Consider the following 16,982-nt stretch of genomic DNA (forward strand, 5'->3'; position numbering starts at 1 on the left):
CACTCTTTTCCTCCTAAAGCCACTTTACCTGGGTTTCTTTCTTTGCAATCAGGAGACAGGAATCCCCCTGAAGCCGAGGGATCCCACCCTCTCGGCTCCTCCTCCTCATTCCTGATCTCAGCAGCTCATTCCTCTGAGCCCTTGCAGGCTTTCAATCCTCCACCCGAGTACTTGAGCCCCTTGCTGTCATTTCCACATCTACTCCTTCAGCAAATCCTTTCGGCTTTGCCTTCACTAGTGACCCCCAACTTCGCACCACCCCTACTGCTCCTCCCTTCCACCTCTGCCTGGATCTTGGCCCCAGCCTGCATACGGGTCTATTCTCAGCACTCTTCCACTCAAATCCTACAAGGAAAGTGCTACCGTCACCTGAAAGGCCGAGGTGAGCCTGCCTCAGCTCCTGCAGCTCCTTCTAGTTCATTCCACCCCAGTGCTCTGCCCTCCCACCCCCCTCCACAGCCCACACCCACTCCTGCCTCAGGGCCTGTGCCTGCAGCCACCAGGCTGCCCTGAGGTCTCTGCCCATGCATGGCCTCCCTCAGCTTGACTGTGCCTGCCGTCGCCACCACCTGCCACTCTAAAACTGTGACACTCCCCTCCTGCCCATCAGCTCCGAGGACACTGGCACTTTGTAGGATCTCACTGTTGAATAAGTGAACGAGGTCAAATCGTGTCAAAGCCCGGATAAAACACCTTCATGGCTTTGCACTGTCCACAGGACAGCACGGAAATTCTGGCCAGCAGAGGTTCCGAGGTGGCCCACCTGTCCCTACCTTTCCAGCATCACCTTGTGTCCTCTCCGCACTCTGGCCCTAGTGACCTCAAACCTTCATGGCTCGTGTCAAGTCTCTTGAAGCCTCAGTTGCTTTGCTCCCGTGGGGCCTGCTGCCTGTGCCATCTTCTTCTGATACTGTCCCTCTGAACTTTGCCAGTACCTCATTATATGTGACATTATCTGTGTCTACGTCTCCCTCCCCCATGGTGACCTGGGGTGGCCACTTGAGGAAAAGCCAGCCGTGCCCTGTGGCCTGGGCTTCAGCCTGCACTGGTGCCCAGGTGCTCTGGGACAGCGGAAGGAACGAGTCTTCCCTTTGACGAGGTTTTGGTTCATCACCGCTTTTATTAAGTCCTCTTAGTGTGGGGCCACAGAAGGGGCTGTCCTTCCCACTGGACCCATGGACATGTGTCCCACCAATGCCCTGCAGATGGACGGCATCAACAATGGCTGAACGAGCGGATGAAGATGGAAGACGCGGCTGCAGTGGGTGGGACATGCTGGGCTGTGACACCTTGGCCAGGGACCTGCCTCATTTCTGGATGCAGTTCAATTCTCATCCCTGTCAATGAGGTGGGGCTGCGATGGCCCCCACAGCTGCAGGGAGCCTCTGGGGTAGGCCGGCCTCTGCCTCCCAAGCAAATCCAGGCAGCAAAGCTCCTCCTTGCTGACTGAGCTGGCTAGTCCTTGCTGGGGCAGAAAGGAGGGACGTCTGGTCTGGGTCCACGCTGCCCACCAAGGAGACCAGCACTCACCCACGGCCTCCCTGAGGGGCGCTGCTCTGCCCTCAGCTCCCAGGCTCTGTGGGAGGTCCTGGGGACAGCACCAGAGAAGACGGCTGCTCCTCCTCAGAGGGTGGGGCAACTGAGGGGACAGGGACAGGGTTGTGATGTCTCACTCTTGGGTTGTCTGGCTACCCAGGCCAGGGAAGCACCCGAAATCTCCTCATCCAAATACCAAACCACCAGATGCTCACTTCTCTTCCCTTCCAGATACTTGGATCTAGGCAAAGGCTCTGGGGACAGGAGCTGAAAAGGGATGGTGGTCCCTGGGACAGATTTAAAGGCTGAGGTGTTAAGAAGAGAGAAAGGAACTGGGGGCAGGTACGAGGGGTCCTCTGCTCCGCTGGGGCCCCCAGCTCAGTGCTGGGTGGACGAGCCACGCCTGCCAGTGGCAGACAAAAGCAGCCATGCCGTCACTACTCCAGACACCGAAGGCCCTTCACAAGGTGCTGCATTGAACTTTTCTTTGAAGGAAGCTCACTATAACCAGACCAGTCGAGCTCGTCAATATCGACACGGGGGGACCAACATGGTGGGAACGGGCCCGTGGCCACCATGGACTTCGTTTCCAGCAGCTTTTGGGGAAACCTGTGATTTCCTGGTTCGGCAGGGAAGGAGCATAAGTCAGACCCACTGGAGAGAGCACACTGCCCAGTGGCCCACCTCGGTCCCTGCGTCTCTGACACTGGTGGTATCAGTGGATGTCAGAATGCCAGATAGGTGACTGCGCCAGGCTGGGCCACCAGGAGCCCATTTTCCTGTCCCTGGTCAGGAAGACCAGTTGGAGGGCCCTTCCCACCTCCAGCAGGCCCACGCCTCACTGTCCATGTTCCCTCGGTGCTGCCCAGGGGCAGGATTGGGGCTGAAGGTGCTGAGGCACCAGCATGAACCATGGGGTGGACAGGCCACTCAGAGCTCTGGCCCAGGAACAGGGGGAGGGGGTGTCACAGGACCCAGGTCCCCCCTCCTGAGCCAAGTGCAGCTGGCAGGCAAAGAGGAAATGGTGGGGGAAGGGAGGGACACAGCCACAAGCGGTAGGGTGATGGGTAAGCTTGCCGTCTTGCATACTAATTACATTTCTAATCAGCCAGAAAAAGGTGCTGGCATCAATCTGCCATGCGGCCAGCTCTGTGAATCATCCTGGAACTGACAGGAAGGTTCCAGAGGGTGGTGACCCCAGCTCAGCTCTAAGGGGTGGAGCCTGAGCCAGGTCCCTCGTCTGGGGCCCATGGGGCGGGCTGCCCCCGCGGCCTCCCAAAGGTGCCGCCCACGGCAGACGCACTTGATTTCATTCCATGACACTGATTTGCTGAACGTCTCCCCGTCCCCGAGTTTCCTGGGCAGGGGAAGGCAGTGGGTGGCCTGGCAGAAGGGGGGCTGGACTCCTGGGAGGACCGGATACCATTCTGTTCTGGTAAATACTGGCCAGGCCTCAGCCGTCCATCCAGCCCCACCGTCTGCCCTCCAGTTTGTTTAAAAACTGAGCTGCAAATAATAAAATATAATGAAAAAATAAAACAAAACCCTGAGTTTTTAAAAACCAAATTAAAAATCCCCTTTGGTGCCAAAGGTCCCAGTCCTAAAAGCCAGCAGGTGGGGCGGGTGGGTGGGTGGGGCCGGCTGGTGGCCTCAGTCCTGCTCGGTGTCCTTGTCACACGCCCCGTCCTGCGGGCCCAGGAGGCCCTCGGTACCCGGCTGCTTCAGGATGGCACTGTACTTGAGGGCTGCATCCTCTGCCCGCAGCAGCACCTCCACCAGGCTGAAGATGGTGATGACCTGCAGCACAGCAGAACCCAGCAGTGACACGGGGGGGTCACCGGGGGCCACCCAGGGGACAGGAGGGGCAGGGGCCTGCTGGCAAAGCCCAGCTCTGCCACGGTGTATCCACTGGGCCCCCAGAACCACTCGCTCTGCCTCGTTAGGCCTCTGACTGCCTGTCTGTAAGCCGAGCCCCCTCAGGCACTGCGGCCAGGGGTCCTGGTACTGGTACCCAGTGAGCACCGAGCGTCCGGGGAAACAGCTGGGGCCCTTGGAGCATGCCGCCGATGGGAAGGGTTATACGGACTTTCTTGGATAGGAGGGCCATAGCTTTCATCGGATTCTCAAAAGGACACCCAAAGTGAAGAACCCTGCTTTAGAGAGACAGGCAGAGCCCCCTGCTTCTCCCCCACAGCGGGTGTCCCTAAGGGAGGCGAGGTGGCTCCGAAAGCTAGGCCCGGAGGTGGTGTGGGTGAGCTGGTGCCAGCCCACCTGGGAGCTGAGCGATGGGGGAGATAAGGGGAAGAGCAATGGGAGGCCAAGAGAGTGCGTCCCAGGAGACAGAACTGGGGCGGGGGTGGGGACACAGGGGTGTTCTGGGAACGCTGCCCCAGCCCCGGGTTCTCACCTGCTGCACTGGCTCCTGCTCCATGTCCTCAGGCTCCCAGACAAGCGTGAGCTCTGGCTTCTTGCCCACCTTCTGGAAGTGGTGGGACCGCAGGGGCAGGGCCTGGGGGGGCACACACCTGGGTCTCAGGCCCTGGGCTCTGGGTGCCACCCCTAACCCTTTTGACCCTGCAAAGCTCTGAGGCTTAGAAGCAGTCCCCTTCCTTGTTCCACCTCTGACTGGCCTCAAGGGGGCTTCCTGCCCTGTCGCCCAGCCCAGCAGCTAGCTGCCTGACTTTCCAGGGGGCCACCTCCATCCTCGCCCCTCGCCTCACCAGCTTCAGAGGCCCTGCCAGGCCATCTTGGCTGAGGCAGCATGGGGCCACTGGCTCTGTGCTATTCCCAAGAGGTGGTGGCCCCAGGTGGACCAGGCACCTGAGGCTGGCACCTGCCGCCCCCTGCTGGCACCGGGTCTGTTAGCACAGACTGAGGGCTGCAGAGATGATGAACTTTCTTCCTGCTCAGTAAACTTCAGGACTTCAGAACTAGAGCCCTGAATGGTTTCAGCTGGACTCCACTCTGTCTCTTCTTTACTCCATTTTATTGCTATCGTGTTTTTGCCATACTATGTGCTGGGCTGTGCACTCCCCAAAGGGCTTTGGATGTTGGGAAATTCAAGCCAGGGTTGGGATCCAGGTGGTGACCTGCTAACGACAAAGTCAACTGAAACAGGTCCCTCAGGTGGCCTCAGGGAAGCACCAAGTATCTTTGGGAAACCCTGAGACAAACAGCCACCCAGGGCATGACCCAAGGCTGGTCTCTTCCTTCTCTTTGAGGGACTTGGCTTCCGGAGGGGCCATGGACCATCTTTCTGATCTTTCCTTCCCTCGTGTTCCTATAAAAAAATCTCACAAAGCCTGCATACCCTGCCATCCTGTACTGGTTATGAAGGGACATGTTCTCTGGTTGCCTGGTCCTTGGAGAAGGTCCCCCATCCTAGGCAGGCAGAGTTGGGTGTCTTGGCAGAGCCCATTAGGTGGGCTTGGGGCTGGGTGGGGGACGGGAGCAAGGTCAGGGGCTCCACACCCTCTGCCACTGTGTGCTAGCACGGCCCACACCTGAGCGAGGGGTAGGGTGGCACCATCACAGCTTGGATCCTCCAGTGTGGACAGGAACAGCAGAGTCCTCGGCCTGTGCTCCCACCCTCCATGCTTGTGTCCACTAAAGGCTGTCCCTGGGACACTAGAGGCTAGAGGAATATGGAGACGCCAGGAGAGGGAACGGGAATAGGCAGGGGAAAACAGTGTGCTAAGCGGCTGTCTGTCGGGGCCGGGGGAGGGCACAGGAGCCCGGTCTGCAACTGTAGCTGGTCTATGCCTGCCCCCAAGGCCTCTAACTGCGGCCTGGGCGGCCCCGAGAACTCACATTGCAGTAGATGCGCTTCTGCACCCCATAGCGCAGCACCAGCACGTCGAAGGCTTGGCTCAGGACGCCCAGCACCATGGCTTCGGACTCCAGGGGACCACTCTCCTGCAGGGCAGAGCTCTAGCCAAGGAGTGGCCACAGGACGTGGAACCTCCCCAGCACCCACCCCAGCGGCTGAAGACCCCTGGCCTCCTCCAGGGCTCTTTGTGAGCAGGTGCCTAGGAGGGGAGGTGGGGCAGAGGGTGGGACGGGGCGCCAGGGTTGTGGCTTCACCTTGACCATGACGGCAAAGAAGAGGCTGGTGCTGAGCTCCTGTACGCGCTTGGACGCCATGCGGCGGTCATTGCAGTGGTCGGCCCGCTTCTGCAGGACACTGGGCGCCACGTCTGGCAGCTCCCTGTAGCCTGGAAAGAGAGCGGTCGGGGGAACGCTGGCCGGGTGCTCTGTGCGTGCTGGCCATGGCTGGGCAATGGGCAGCATGGTGCCCCTGGCCCGGGCAAGGTGGCGTGGGAGGTCCACGTAGAGCCCAGGCCTCCCGCTGCCCAGCTCCAGAGGCTGGGAGGGTGGCGGGCCAGGTTAGGGCCCTCAAGCCCCAGCCTCAGTTTTTACTGAGCCCAATGGCACAGAGGCGGCGGTTCGCGCCCAGGCCCCCTGCTGCTCGGGCTGCCCACCCCTTGGGGCCTCCACAGTCACAGCAGTGTGGCCTCTGGCCGCTGTGCACCCGCTCTGGGGGTGGCAGCTCCTAGCTGGCACGGGCCTCCACTGCCTCCCGAGCCGCGCCCCTTACCCAGCGCGGCAGCCAGGAGACGGTGCACCATGACGTCCGCGAAGCGGCGGATGGGAGAGGTGAAGTGCGTGTAGAGCGGCACGTTGAGGGCGTAGTGCCGGAACTGCGCCTGGTCCTGCAGCACCCCCGAGCAGAAGTACAGCGCCATCTGGGGGTGAGGGTGCGGGTGGGGGGTCTTAGAGCCCGGCCAGGCCAGGTCCGGGCTGGGTTTGCTTTGCCAGCCTGTGAGACTCACGGCCTCGCGCTGGGCTATCTTGCCGTGGACTGACCTGCCAGGCTGCAGGCAGCTGAGCACAGCCAGGAAGGCCCGAGGAGGCTGGGGCCATTCTGTGTAACGGGACCCACAGGGCTGCCATGAGGCTGGCCAAAGCCACAGGGTGCCCACGCCCCTCTACTGCCCAACACAAATGCAGGCCTTGCCCTGGGTTGTCCAGACTCGCTCGTGGCAGCAGCCCTGCAAGGGGCCCACCCTGCCTCCACTGAGGACAGGGTGGGTGCTGGGAACCGCAAGATGGGGAGGGCCTCCGCCCTGAGTCCTGCTGACCAAGCCCTTGGGGAAAGGAGGGAGGGCCACCAGGGGTCTGAGGGCAGCTGGGGAGGAGCTTATTCTCCCTGCAGTGAGTTGCTGTTGTCACTGCCAGGAGAGGGGGGTTGTTTCTGGTCTGCTCCCTCCCCAGGAAGGGGCTGAGGTAGCCAAGCTGGACCACCTCCACCATATGGCCAGAATGGGAGGCAGGAGCAAAGGCCCGGGACGCCCACCACCTAGAGCAAAATGAGCAGTGGGTGCCTGGCTCTTCCTCTCTGGGCCCGGCCTGGCCTTTGGTTGTGGCTGCCCTCATGCCCTCCGGCCCTGATGCCTGTCCTGCTGAACGCCACGCTCGCACCCTGGCACCTCTGTGCTCCTAACACTCCACCTGTGCCAGCCAAGGGAGGCAAACGGTTTGCCCACCAGTCAGCCTCAGCCCTTTTTGTCCCTGATGACCTGTCCTGGGGCCAAGACCCAGGGTTCTGAGTTCAAAAGGCCCTTCTGCAGGGAGGGAGTTATGACTGGGGTACAGAAAAAGACACCAGGTGGCTGTCGGGGCCCCACAAATAGCCCCAGGCTCCGAGCAGTCCTGCTATCCTGGGAGCCCTGGCCATAGGCCCTGAAGCCACTTGCCCGGTGTCCCTGTGACCAGCCTCCTCGCGAGAGCCAGTCACGCCCTAGTGCGCACTTGCACGCTCCCCGCTGTCGCTCACTCTCACTCGCACACCATCCTGTGTGCCCGGCTATATGGACAGCAGGCTCCAGCTTCTCTGCGTACGGAGGCCCTGGAATTCAGGGCGCAGCTGCTGGTGACCTGCTTGGCTCCCCAATTCTGCTTCCCTTCCAGCTCCTGCTGGGCCCTGGGTTATGTCTGGGGCAAGTCGCTGGGGGAGGTGGGAGCTGCCTCCACTCTGAGCCACGTTCAGGCTTTGTTCTCAGCGGTGGCCCAGTTCCCCAGAAGAGCTGGGTGAGGAGGACAGAGGGCCCTGGCTCCCTTGCTGGCTGGTGTCTCTGGGCAGAGTGGGATGGGTGGGGACTGTGGCTTTCCCACAGAGACCAGCTATCCCTGGGACAGCCCTGTTTCAGCAGCTCACTTAGGACTTTCGTGCTCACTCTGGTACCTCTGGCTGGTCCCCTGTCCCTGCCTCAGTTCTTGTGGCTGGGAGAACAGACTCTCTGGGCACTCCCTGCCATCAGATCCTGAGGCAAAGGCTGGCCTCTGAGGGTACTGGCAGGCCAGGTCAGAAGTCCAGTCTTTTTTGGGTTCCAGGTAACTCAGAAGGGGTCTCCTTTCTGTGGGGCTGCAGGGCTGGCTTGATCTTGGAGGTGGATGGCTTCTAGGGGCAGGGAATGCACAGCACAGCCAGGAGGCAGTTCCTGGGACCCAGGGGCAACTGAAGGGCAGGATGGTGTCCAGCCCGGTGGCCACAGGCACCCCCTGCTCCTGTGTGGGGTACGTTAAGGAGTTTGGTATGGGGCAGACATTTGTGACTGGGGCAGCCAGACCTAAACAGGCCCGATGGCTCCATTCCCGGCACATCTTAAGGTGTTAGAAAAGAAACCAGCTGTGGCCAGCTGAGGCGATCTGGTTCTTGTGAACAGAATGAACCTGCTGAGTGACCCCTGAAAAATGGTTTGTCACTGTCTCCCAGCTGGACTGTGGCCCAGAACTAGCCCATTAGCATGTGCAGCTCCTGCTGGCTGCACAGTTCACTGGGTTGGCTCCTTCCCAAGGTGCTCGGGCCTGCAGGGGTTGGAGTTCAGCCTCAGAGGGCTGAGAGGCTGCCAGGAGCAAGCCATCATCTACCTCCCAAGCTGCCAGCCAGTCATCCTGCCTGCAGAGAGGCCCATGGCCGGACACCCCTTCTCGTGGCTGGTGAGAGGGAGACTTCTCTACCGGGGTCCATAAGATGCGGTGGGGGCTGAGGACTGCTCCCCTGGACAGGCTGCTTCAGGAGACACTCGCTCCCTTCCAGGGACCCATCCAGCCACGAGTTGCTGACAGGCTCTCATCCTCTCCTTCCCCAAGCTGGTCTGTGGGCCTGTAGGCTTGGTGTATGCCCTGCGCTTCCTGCAGGGCACAGAGCCCCGGAGGCCATGCAGAGAGCAGCGGGGCTCAAACTGGGCCCAGACAAGCCGTCCTTGAGCAGGTGGCAGCAGATCAGGCTCAGGAGCCCCACCGTCCTAGGCGTTGCCTCGGGCGCCTCCCCACCCTCCCGAGGTCCTCTGCATGTGCAGAGGTCATGAGTGCTCCTGGGAGATAGGGCAGGATGGGGGACGAGGCCCCCCTTACCTGCATGGGCCGAGAGCACATGTTGGTGAGCACCTCCTTCCGGGCCAGTGAATACTTGTCATCTCCAAACAGTTTGGTCAGACTTTTCTAGAAGCAAACCCGTGTGATATGCAGTCAGGCTTAGGAAGAGGCTCTGGGGCCCGTCACCCGCTGAGCATCTGAAACCCACTTCTGGGGAGGAAGCGTCAGCTGAGGGGCCCAGCCAGCTCCAATGGCCATGGGTGGCGTGCAGGGGAGCCAGCAGCCTCCCGCCTGTGTCCCACACTGGGCCTGACTCGAGGTCAGTCCTTCCACGTCTAGCCGGCTGGCCTGGACAGACTGGTTTCTAGCTGTCTGACCTAAGGCACCTTCTCACCCACCCCAGGCCTGGGGCACAGGTAGCAATAGTCTCCCGCCTGGAAGATCAGAGCTGAGGCCATGGATTCCTGAGCCCCATGAGGCTTAGTTCCAGGCAGGGAACACTGGACGTTCTCTGGCTTCAGATGGTCCCAGCCCGCTACTGAAAGCCTCTGGGCTCAGGCCTAGCCCATCCCTGGCTATAGGACCCCTGCCCACAGCCAAGCCTCAAGTAGCCTCCTCGCCGGGGCCTGGTGGGGAGCCCCGTCCACGGCCAGAGGCCTTCTCCCCACGGCCCCCCCTCTCTCTTGCAGGGGAGTTCCGGCTGAAGGGGAACAGAGGGGGAACACGGAGCCTCCTCTTCCCCAAACAGGGCCTCTCCCTGCCCGGGCTCCCGGCACTCACATTGATGGCGCTGGCGGAGCTGACGTCTATGGGCAGCCCCATCTGGTCACAGAACTCCTCCAGGTCACTGAGCATCCTGGCTTGGGGTGGGGGGTGCCGACGCAGCAGGGCCCGCTCGGGGAAGGCCCGGTGGATCTTGTGGGCCACTGCCATGTTGGCCAAGAGCATGAACTCCTCCACCAGCCTGCAGGGGGGAAGCGCCGGGGTCAGGGGCCGCTCCCATTCTTCCCCAGGCTCCGGGCTGGCTGGCTGGCTCTCTTGCTCCCTCAGTCTCAGCTTAGAGATGCCCCCCACCCCCATTCCCCCCCATCCAATCCACTTTGTTCCTCTCTCTCACTTCCTGCTCACGCCCCTCACTGTACTAATCAGTCTCCATACTCTTCTGGAGCTGTGTGTGTGTGGGGGGTCTGTCTCATTCCCTGCTGTAGCCGCAGGGCTTGGCACCCTGCCTGACCCAGAAAAGGCACTTAGTAAAGATCTCTGCTGAGTGACTAGCCTCCAGAACGCTCAGGGGCATCCCCAGCTGTAAGAAAACAATGTGCCTCCCTGGGGTGTGTGGAAGGCCTGACGGCAGTGAGCAGACCCGGGGCTGCCCTTCCAAGGAGTGCTGGGCTCCTCCCCACCCTGGGGAAATGGGAGTTTCTGAGAATGAACAGGAGCGTCACAGACAGCAAGCGTGAACTCACGCATCCTGGTAAGGCAGAGATGCTGTCGGGATTTCAAACCCTACCCAGTCAACCTCTTAGGAGTGAACACTCCACTTTTGCTTCACTTGAGTGTAATTAGAATCAAGAGTAAGTAGGACTAGATACGGCTCCAAACGAAAAGACAACAGCACGCCAAGAACCTAAGGGGAGGAGCGGGGACTGATGGAGGACGGAGGAAGTGTGCCAGAATTGAGGGGTCAGGCACCGTGGGATGCTGGATCTGAGGTCAGCACCCTCTCCCCCCACTCTGGGGCAGGAGGCCCACGCGCTGCTCCCCACCTGGGGCTCCCGTGGGGGGACAAGTGCACTAGACCTGCGGCCTCTGGGAAGGGGGCTCAGGCAGTCCTGGTGCCCTCGTGGCCAGAGTGCCCTGCGTGGGCAAAGCCTTACCCAGCTTAGGGAAGACTTCCCTGCCTTTCATCTGAACCCCAGGTTGCATGTCAAGCCTGGCCTTCTCCCATGGAGGTAGGAGAGCTCAGGGAGGAAGCTCCAGTAGGTTTGGCAGCAGCCGGAGGCCCAGCGTAAACGTCCCCTTCCTGGAGGTGTGGGCAGTACTACAGGGTGAGCCTCGTCACCTTGCCAAGCTCTTGCAAAGAAAAGCAGCCAGTGAGTGGGGAGAGAGCAAGCATGAGGGTGCGGAGCCCCTCCGACTGGGCCGACCGCGGCAGGAGCACGGCTCCGGTCTGCCAAGCTGTCCCCAGCGCACACCTGTCTCTCCCAGAAGCCCTCTCTACACTTTGTGCGCTCCTAGCCCCTCCCGTAGCACCGAGGGGCAGGCATACAGCTGGGGCGCAGAACTGCAGGTGAGAGGCCCAGGGGGGCATGACGCATTCCTTTATTCCCCACTGGGATGCCTACCAGCCTTTCAGGGGGCCATCCTGACAGTACACCCCCACCCCAGTCTGTCTGTGAGCACATCACTTCCTGCTGAAAAGCCCAGGTTCAGGCATCTGCACTGACCACCAAATCTGGGTCCTGGCTCCACATGTTCTCGCTGTAGGAGCCTGAACGAGTCATGGACCTTTTCTGACCTTCCTTTTTCTCAAATGTAGAATGGAGACAATGGCACCTGCTTCACAGGGTGGCTGTAGAGACCGACGGGGTAAGACCTGTTTTAAGGGCAGACCCTGTGCCTGAGTCGTGAGCCTCAAGACATGAGAGGTGCTTTCGTTTCTCCCCACCTTCCATGCCCAACGGCCTGGGATCTCTCCAGGGTGCCCTGTGATTTTCAGCCCTGCCATCCATCCCTCTCCTCACCCTTTCCACGCCCTCCCTGAAGGCCCAGGCTGAAGGCCCTCTTCATCCGCCTGGGCACTTACTGCTACCCAGCCACTTGGCAACTTGGCAACAAGGGCCAGGCTGCTCTACGGTCACCTTTTCACCGTCTAGCACTGACTCTTCACTTGATCTTAGCCAAAAGGCCGAGAAGCGATAACACTGACTCTTCACATTTGTTTTTGTTACTTAGGTCTTGTCAACCCAAGAGGAGTCTTCAGTTCCTGTTTGATAAATAAATGTCTGACTTGATTCATTGTCTGCTCCTGGTCAGACATTGCAAGCCATCACCACCTAAATAAACTTATATTCATTCATTCGTTTGTTCACTCAACAAACATGACTGTGCCAGGCAGTTCTATACTTGTCTACCCATGCGGTCGGAGCATCACTAGGGGCAGCGGCTTGGAGCTCGCCTCCAGCCCAGCAACGGGCTTCGGTGAAAACTCTGGGCTGCATTTTGCAGCGTGGCCAGCAGGGGGCAGCCTAGCCCCACAGCAGGGCTGCCATCAGGCTGCTAGCAGGCTAGGGAGCGCTGGGCAGGGCACAGTAGCAGGGCTGGGCTGGGGCGGCTTCCGCCTGTCCCCCCACCCCTGGGTCAAAGAAACAATGATGCTCCTGCTCCCAGTTCCTGCAGGGGCTCCCACTTCACCTCTCAAGGTCTTAAGTAAGGACAAGAACAGGAAGGAAGGTATGGGGGAGGTGGGGCCAATGTCCAGGGCCCCAGGCAACGACCACGGACCCCAGTCGAGCTGCTTCTCCAGTGACCCCACTATGTGTCCCCCCCATGGACCTCCGGTTCAGTGTCACGAGTCACCTGCAGCTGGTGAGAGAAAAACAAGTGCGCTCTTACTAACCTCAAAAGTCTGGCGAAGCTTTGGACGCAGAGGCTGACCTTGGACAAGTCCCTGTGGTGCCGAGGGTGTGGGGTGTGGGGTGGGGGAGGCTTCAAATCTCTGTGTCGTAACCCCTCCCTCATGACAGGGGAGAGGGGAGTTAAGCAGAACCCTCTCCAAGACAGTTCGCTGATACCAAGCATTCACCCCAGAAACACGTCAATGTCACCAGCCTGGGAGGTGGTGCAGCAATAAGCCAGGATTCCCTAAGTGCGTCGGGGCTATTAATGTTCTAGGATAGCTGCAGGGACCATTTCCCCACAACCTGTTCTAAAATCCAGCAGGTGGGAGAGGGAGCGGGAGAGAGAACCCGCAAAGTTGTGAGCATGAGAAAGCAGAAGGAGGGTGGCTGGTTGGCCCAGTTGGTTAGAGTGTGTTGCTAACACCAAGGTTGCCGGTTCGATCCCCGCATGGGCCAATTTGAGCTGTGCCTTTAAAAAAACAAAAGAAAGAAAGAGAAAGCAGGAGGGGGGCCTGGAGTGTCCTGGCGGTCAAGCCATGGGGTGGCTGGGAGGGGCGCAGCGCAGATGGAACTGGGTCCCCATGGAGCGCAGGAACACAAAGGCCAAGGAAAAGCCAAGTGGCCAGTAGTCAGATTCCAGAGTTCACGATTCACTGTCAAAAACTTGGCCAGGCGCCATGGTAGGGAGAACTGTGCTGGGCCGGGGTGGGGGCGTGGTAAGTGGGTGTCATTGCTCTCCTTTTGGGCCAGCAAAGGCCCCTCTCACCAAGATCTATAAGTTCCCCCCTCCCCACTTAGTCAGTTCCCTGGAAGGACCAGCAGGGGGCCCCCAACATCTTCTTTCCACAGGACCTGGGACGTGGCAGGAGCAGCTTAGAACCCAGAAACTTCTGGGCAGGAAAGAACCTTAGTTTATGAACTGCAGCCCAAGGGCCAGGGGTCTGTGGGCTCCAAATCAGTGCTTTTTCCTTCACCAAAGCCAGCCTGGGGCTGAGGGCTGCAGTCGGCGACAGCGAATGTGTTCTGAGGGGATGCAGGGCGATTAGAAGAGGAGCTCCGACAGCCGACCCCATCAGCAAGCCCCCTTTCACCCTGACCTCCTTCCCCTTTTAGGAGCAGTGCTGCACGCACAGGCCTGCAGCCAGACCTCAGACGATGCCCCAAGCTCCTCTGGGTGAGGATGCACCTCTGAGAGCAAACTGTATACCCTAAGATCTGGGAACCCGATTGGGGATGGCTGAGCATGCTGCCCTGGCCTCAGACCTTGCTCCCTGACTTGGGTACCTGTCCTGATCGTCACCCACCACCCTCACCAACCCCTTCCCTCCCAGCATGGCACAGGCATTAGATCACTCAGCCCTGCTGGGGGGGGTAAGAGTGGGGGGAGTGAGCTGGAACTCAGCAACTGTCTGACAATTGCTCTAAACAGGGGCTCAGGGATGGCTGCCAGCCAGGATCACCTTCCAGAACAGCAAGCCAAGCCCTCGGAGACGGGGCCTTGGTCCCAGGCCTGGCATCTGCTGAGCATATGGAGCCCAGTCCCACTGGGGAGTCCACCACTCTGGAGGTCTGGGGCGGGCTCTGCTGTGACACACAGCCGCCCGGCCAGCTGGGGGCCAGGCCAGGTCGCAGCTGGGCAGCACTCATGTGCAGCATCCCACCTACCTGTGCTCTGGGCTTCCAGGTGCTGGAGGACCAGGGGAAGGGCAGGTGAGAGGCTTCTCATCCTAGGGAGGAGCTGAGCAAGCCCAGAGGTGTCAGAGTCCCTCAAGTGCTATGGCGGATGGCAGGTAAGGCCACAAGCAACCTGCACACCAGTTCACACACTCCTCCCACAGCAAAGATGGCTCTGGTCTAGAACGGGGTTTCCCAAAGTGTGTTAGTGTTACTTGAAGGAAAAACAGTATAAATGTCTGAAACGTTATTTCACTTGATGTTTTCATTACAGGACATCCCTTCGCCTTTCAGGGGCTGGCTAACGTGCATCATGACTTGACAAGTAGCACCGGACACGGCATTTACTTCTTGCTGGCAACCGAACCCATTCGTGTCGCATCTTAAAGGCTGATGTGTGGGGAACGGCCACTCTACCTGCCAGGGGTCACACTGTGGCTGAATGACAAGTGGGCTAAAACCTCTGCTCTTTTGGAGGAAGACTGCCCGTCCCGGACCATGCCCCCTGCTCGTCTGGAAGGTGGCGGCTCTGTTTCGTGAATCAGGGATCTGGATGTGTCTGTGGCCATGGGAGGTCCTCTGGTCGGGTGGCTGGGGGTGTCCTACGGTGGGGGTCCTGACCCTACTTCTCTCCTGGCTCTCTGTGCACAGGCCAAGCCACCTGGAGAGGAGAGATGGTTACCAGCTCCGCAGCTTGCCTTGGATCCCAGCTCTGCCACTCACTGGTTGGGTGATTTCAGATACATTTCTTAACCTCTCTGAACCTCAATGTATTGGACTGAAAAATGAGGATGCAATGTACCAGGGCCTGGCCCAATGATTACATTATCATTGTGCATATGTGGATGTGACTGAGCCGGGTGGCCCCAACCCCAGGGCCTCGGCTGAACACAGTAACTTGCCCAGAAGCCTCTCTGCTCCCACGAGGCCGCCCTCCTGGCGCCAGGCCTCCAGCTCCTACCGGCTGCCCTACTTCCAGTCAGGCCCGCTCTGTTTCCTTCTTCACACCCAAAGTGCTGCAATCCTTCTCGAAGGCAAATCTGGTTCCGTCCCTCTCTTGCCGGAAGCCTTTCCGTGGCTACCAGTGTCCTCAGGACAGTTCCACCTCCTGGTAAAATGAGGTGCGCCCGGCTTTTTGTCATGTGCCTGGGATCACCTCTCCCTTCTCCCCACCCCCATCCCTTACACTGTAGCCATAGTGAATTCTTGGGGCTCTTTCTTGCTGTTCCCTCAGCCTGGAGTCCCAGACCACTCTTCTCCCATCTCTTTTTCTCAGCTGTCCCTTCCTCTGTGCCTCCAGGTGTCCCATTCGTACCCATCAGGGCCTTTAGCCCACACTACTGTGAGTGCCTCTGATCACGGCTCTCTCTCCCTCCACGCCCCAGTGCCGCCTACCCCCGTCCCGGTGCCAGGCCTGGCTCAGGGTACACCCTCAGCACACCTGTGCAGAATGACAGTCACAGGATGGGGCACGTTCAGAAGTTGGGACGGCTCGGTCCCTGCCACCAGGCCTTTTCTGCTGGGGCACACAGCCCTCACACATAGACTTCTGACTCTGAACACTTGCTGCCAGAGGTTGTCACGAATTTAAAGCTCTGCCTAAGAAAAGAGCTACACTGAAATCATTCCCAAACAAGGCAGGAGAGAAGCAACAGCCTTTTCCTGCTCTCTCCTCCACACTCAGTCTACAGAGCAGTGTTCTACATAATAAGCCCGAGGCGCTGTTATCTAAGAGAAAACAGAGGGATATGCCTCCCAGCTAGAGCCCATCATTTGTTTCTTGGTTCTTACTCATCCTCACACCTTTCTGAGCTGCTGCTGTGGGTCAGGGCAGTAAGAGAGGGAGGAGACACTCAGTAAACACCTGCCACAGATGACACCACATGCTAGCTGCAGCTCGTTAAACCCTCCTGCAGCCCTGGGAGGCATTTTCATTCCTTTCTATGGGTGGGGAAGCTTAAGGTGCACAGAGGAAAGGTGACTGCCCCAAGTCCCACAACTCTCTAAGCGACCAGCAGGGTTGTGTGACCTCGAGGCGCAGCTGCCTGCTGGGTGCTGGGCCCTGCTGCTGCGAGAGCCTCCGCTTGCCCTCCAGGAAGCCCGGCCTTGTGAGGAGATATGTCCATAAACGCAAGATCAATGCCAGGCAAGGTGAAGGGAAATACTTTATACAAAAGGGATGGAACTGGAAAGGTGTGAATGCAAAACAATGCACCAGGCATGTTTGGAAAAGAAGAATCAAGGGGAGAGAAGGGCTGCATGGCGGGGGTACGGCCTGACGGGGCCTGGGACTTCATCTGGGGGTGGGGGAGTTGCAGAATGAGGGATGGACACGATGCAGAACCCGGTGGTGGTGGGGCCGGACACAGCTAGGACGAAAGCTGAGGAGGCTGAGGGCTTATAAGCAGCATTCAGAGGCAGCAAGAAAGGGCAGGTTGGGCCAGAGCACAGAGATACACACAAGGTGAGGCCCTGGGGTAGACAAGACTTTCACCCTGTCACCGGGTGCGCAGAGGGGTGAAACGGGAGAGGGCGCAGAGGGGGACGAGCTGGCTGAGAGGTGAAGTGTCCTGAGGGAATAAGGCTGAGCTGGGGAGGTTCACATTGCAAACCCCTGGTGAAGTGGAGAGGGGCCTGGAGACACCACTGGATTAGGGGAGGGGAAGCTCCAAGCCTCAGTGCCAGTGGGGGTGGGGCAGTTAATTCAGAAACCAAAAATTAAAGAGGGAGGGAGGCCGGCAATGATAGACAACTCTCAACACACTTATTGGTGCA

At 59.5% G+C, this 16,982-nt stretch overlaps 1 protein-coding gene across 2 annotated transcripts in view; it reads right to left on the reverse strand.

Moving 5' to 3' along the window:
• Positions 1-1,090: 1,090 nt before the first annotated feature.
• The window catches only part of DIS3L2 (DIS3 like 3'-5' exoribonuclease 2), a 301,104-nt gene continuing 285,212 nt past the window's right edge, over positions 1,091-16,982 (reverse strand). For both annotated transcript variants that reach the window (XM_033112550.1, XM_033112549.1), the window contains 7 exons: positions 9,694-9,877; positions 8,953-9,039; positions 6,134-6,281; positions 5,620-5,750; positions 5,347-5,451; positions 3,944-4,045; positions 1,091-3,333 (listed from right to left, as the gene is read on the reverse strand). In XM_033112550.1, coding sequence (XP_032968441.1) covers positions 3,187-3,333; positions 3,944-4,045; positions 5,347-5,451; positions 5,620-5,750; positions 6,134-6,281; positions 8,953-9,039; positions 9,694-9,877 — 904 coding nt within the window. In that variant the 3' untranslated portion in view covers positions 1,091-3,186. The remainder of the gene's footprint in view (positions 3,334-3,943; positions 4,046-5,346; positions 5,452-5,619; positions 5,751-6,133; positions 6,282-8,952; positions 9,040-9,693; positions 9,878-16,982) is intronic.

The sequence above is a fragment of the Rhinolophus ferrumequinum genome, chromosome 8 (assembly GCF_004115265.2).
Source record: "Rhinolophus ferrumequinum isolate MPI-CBG mRhiFer1 chromosome 8, mRhiFer1_v1.p, whole genome shotgun sequence".
Lineage (NCBI taxonomy): Eukaryota > Metazoa > Chordata > Mammalia > Chiroptera > Rhinolophidae > Rhinolophus > Rhinolophus ferrumequinum.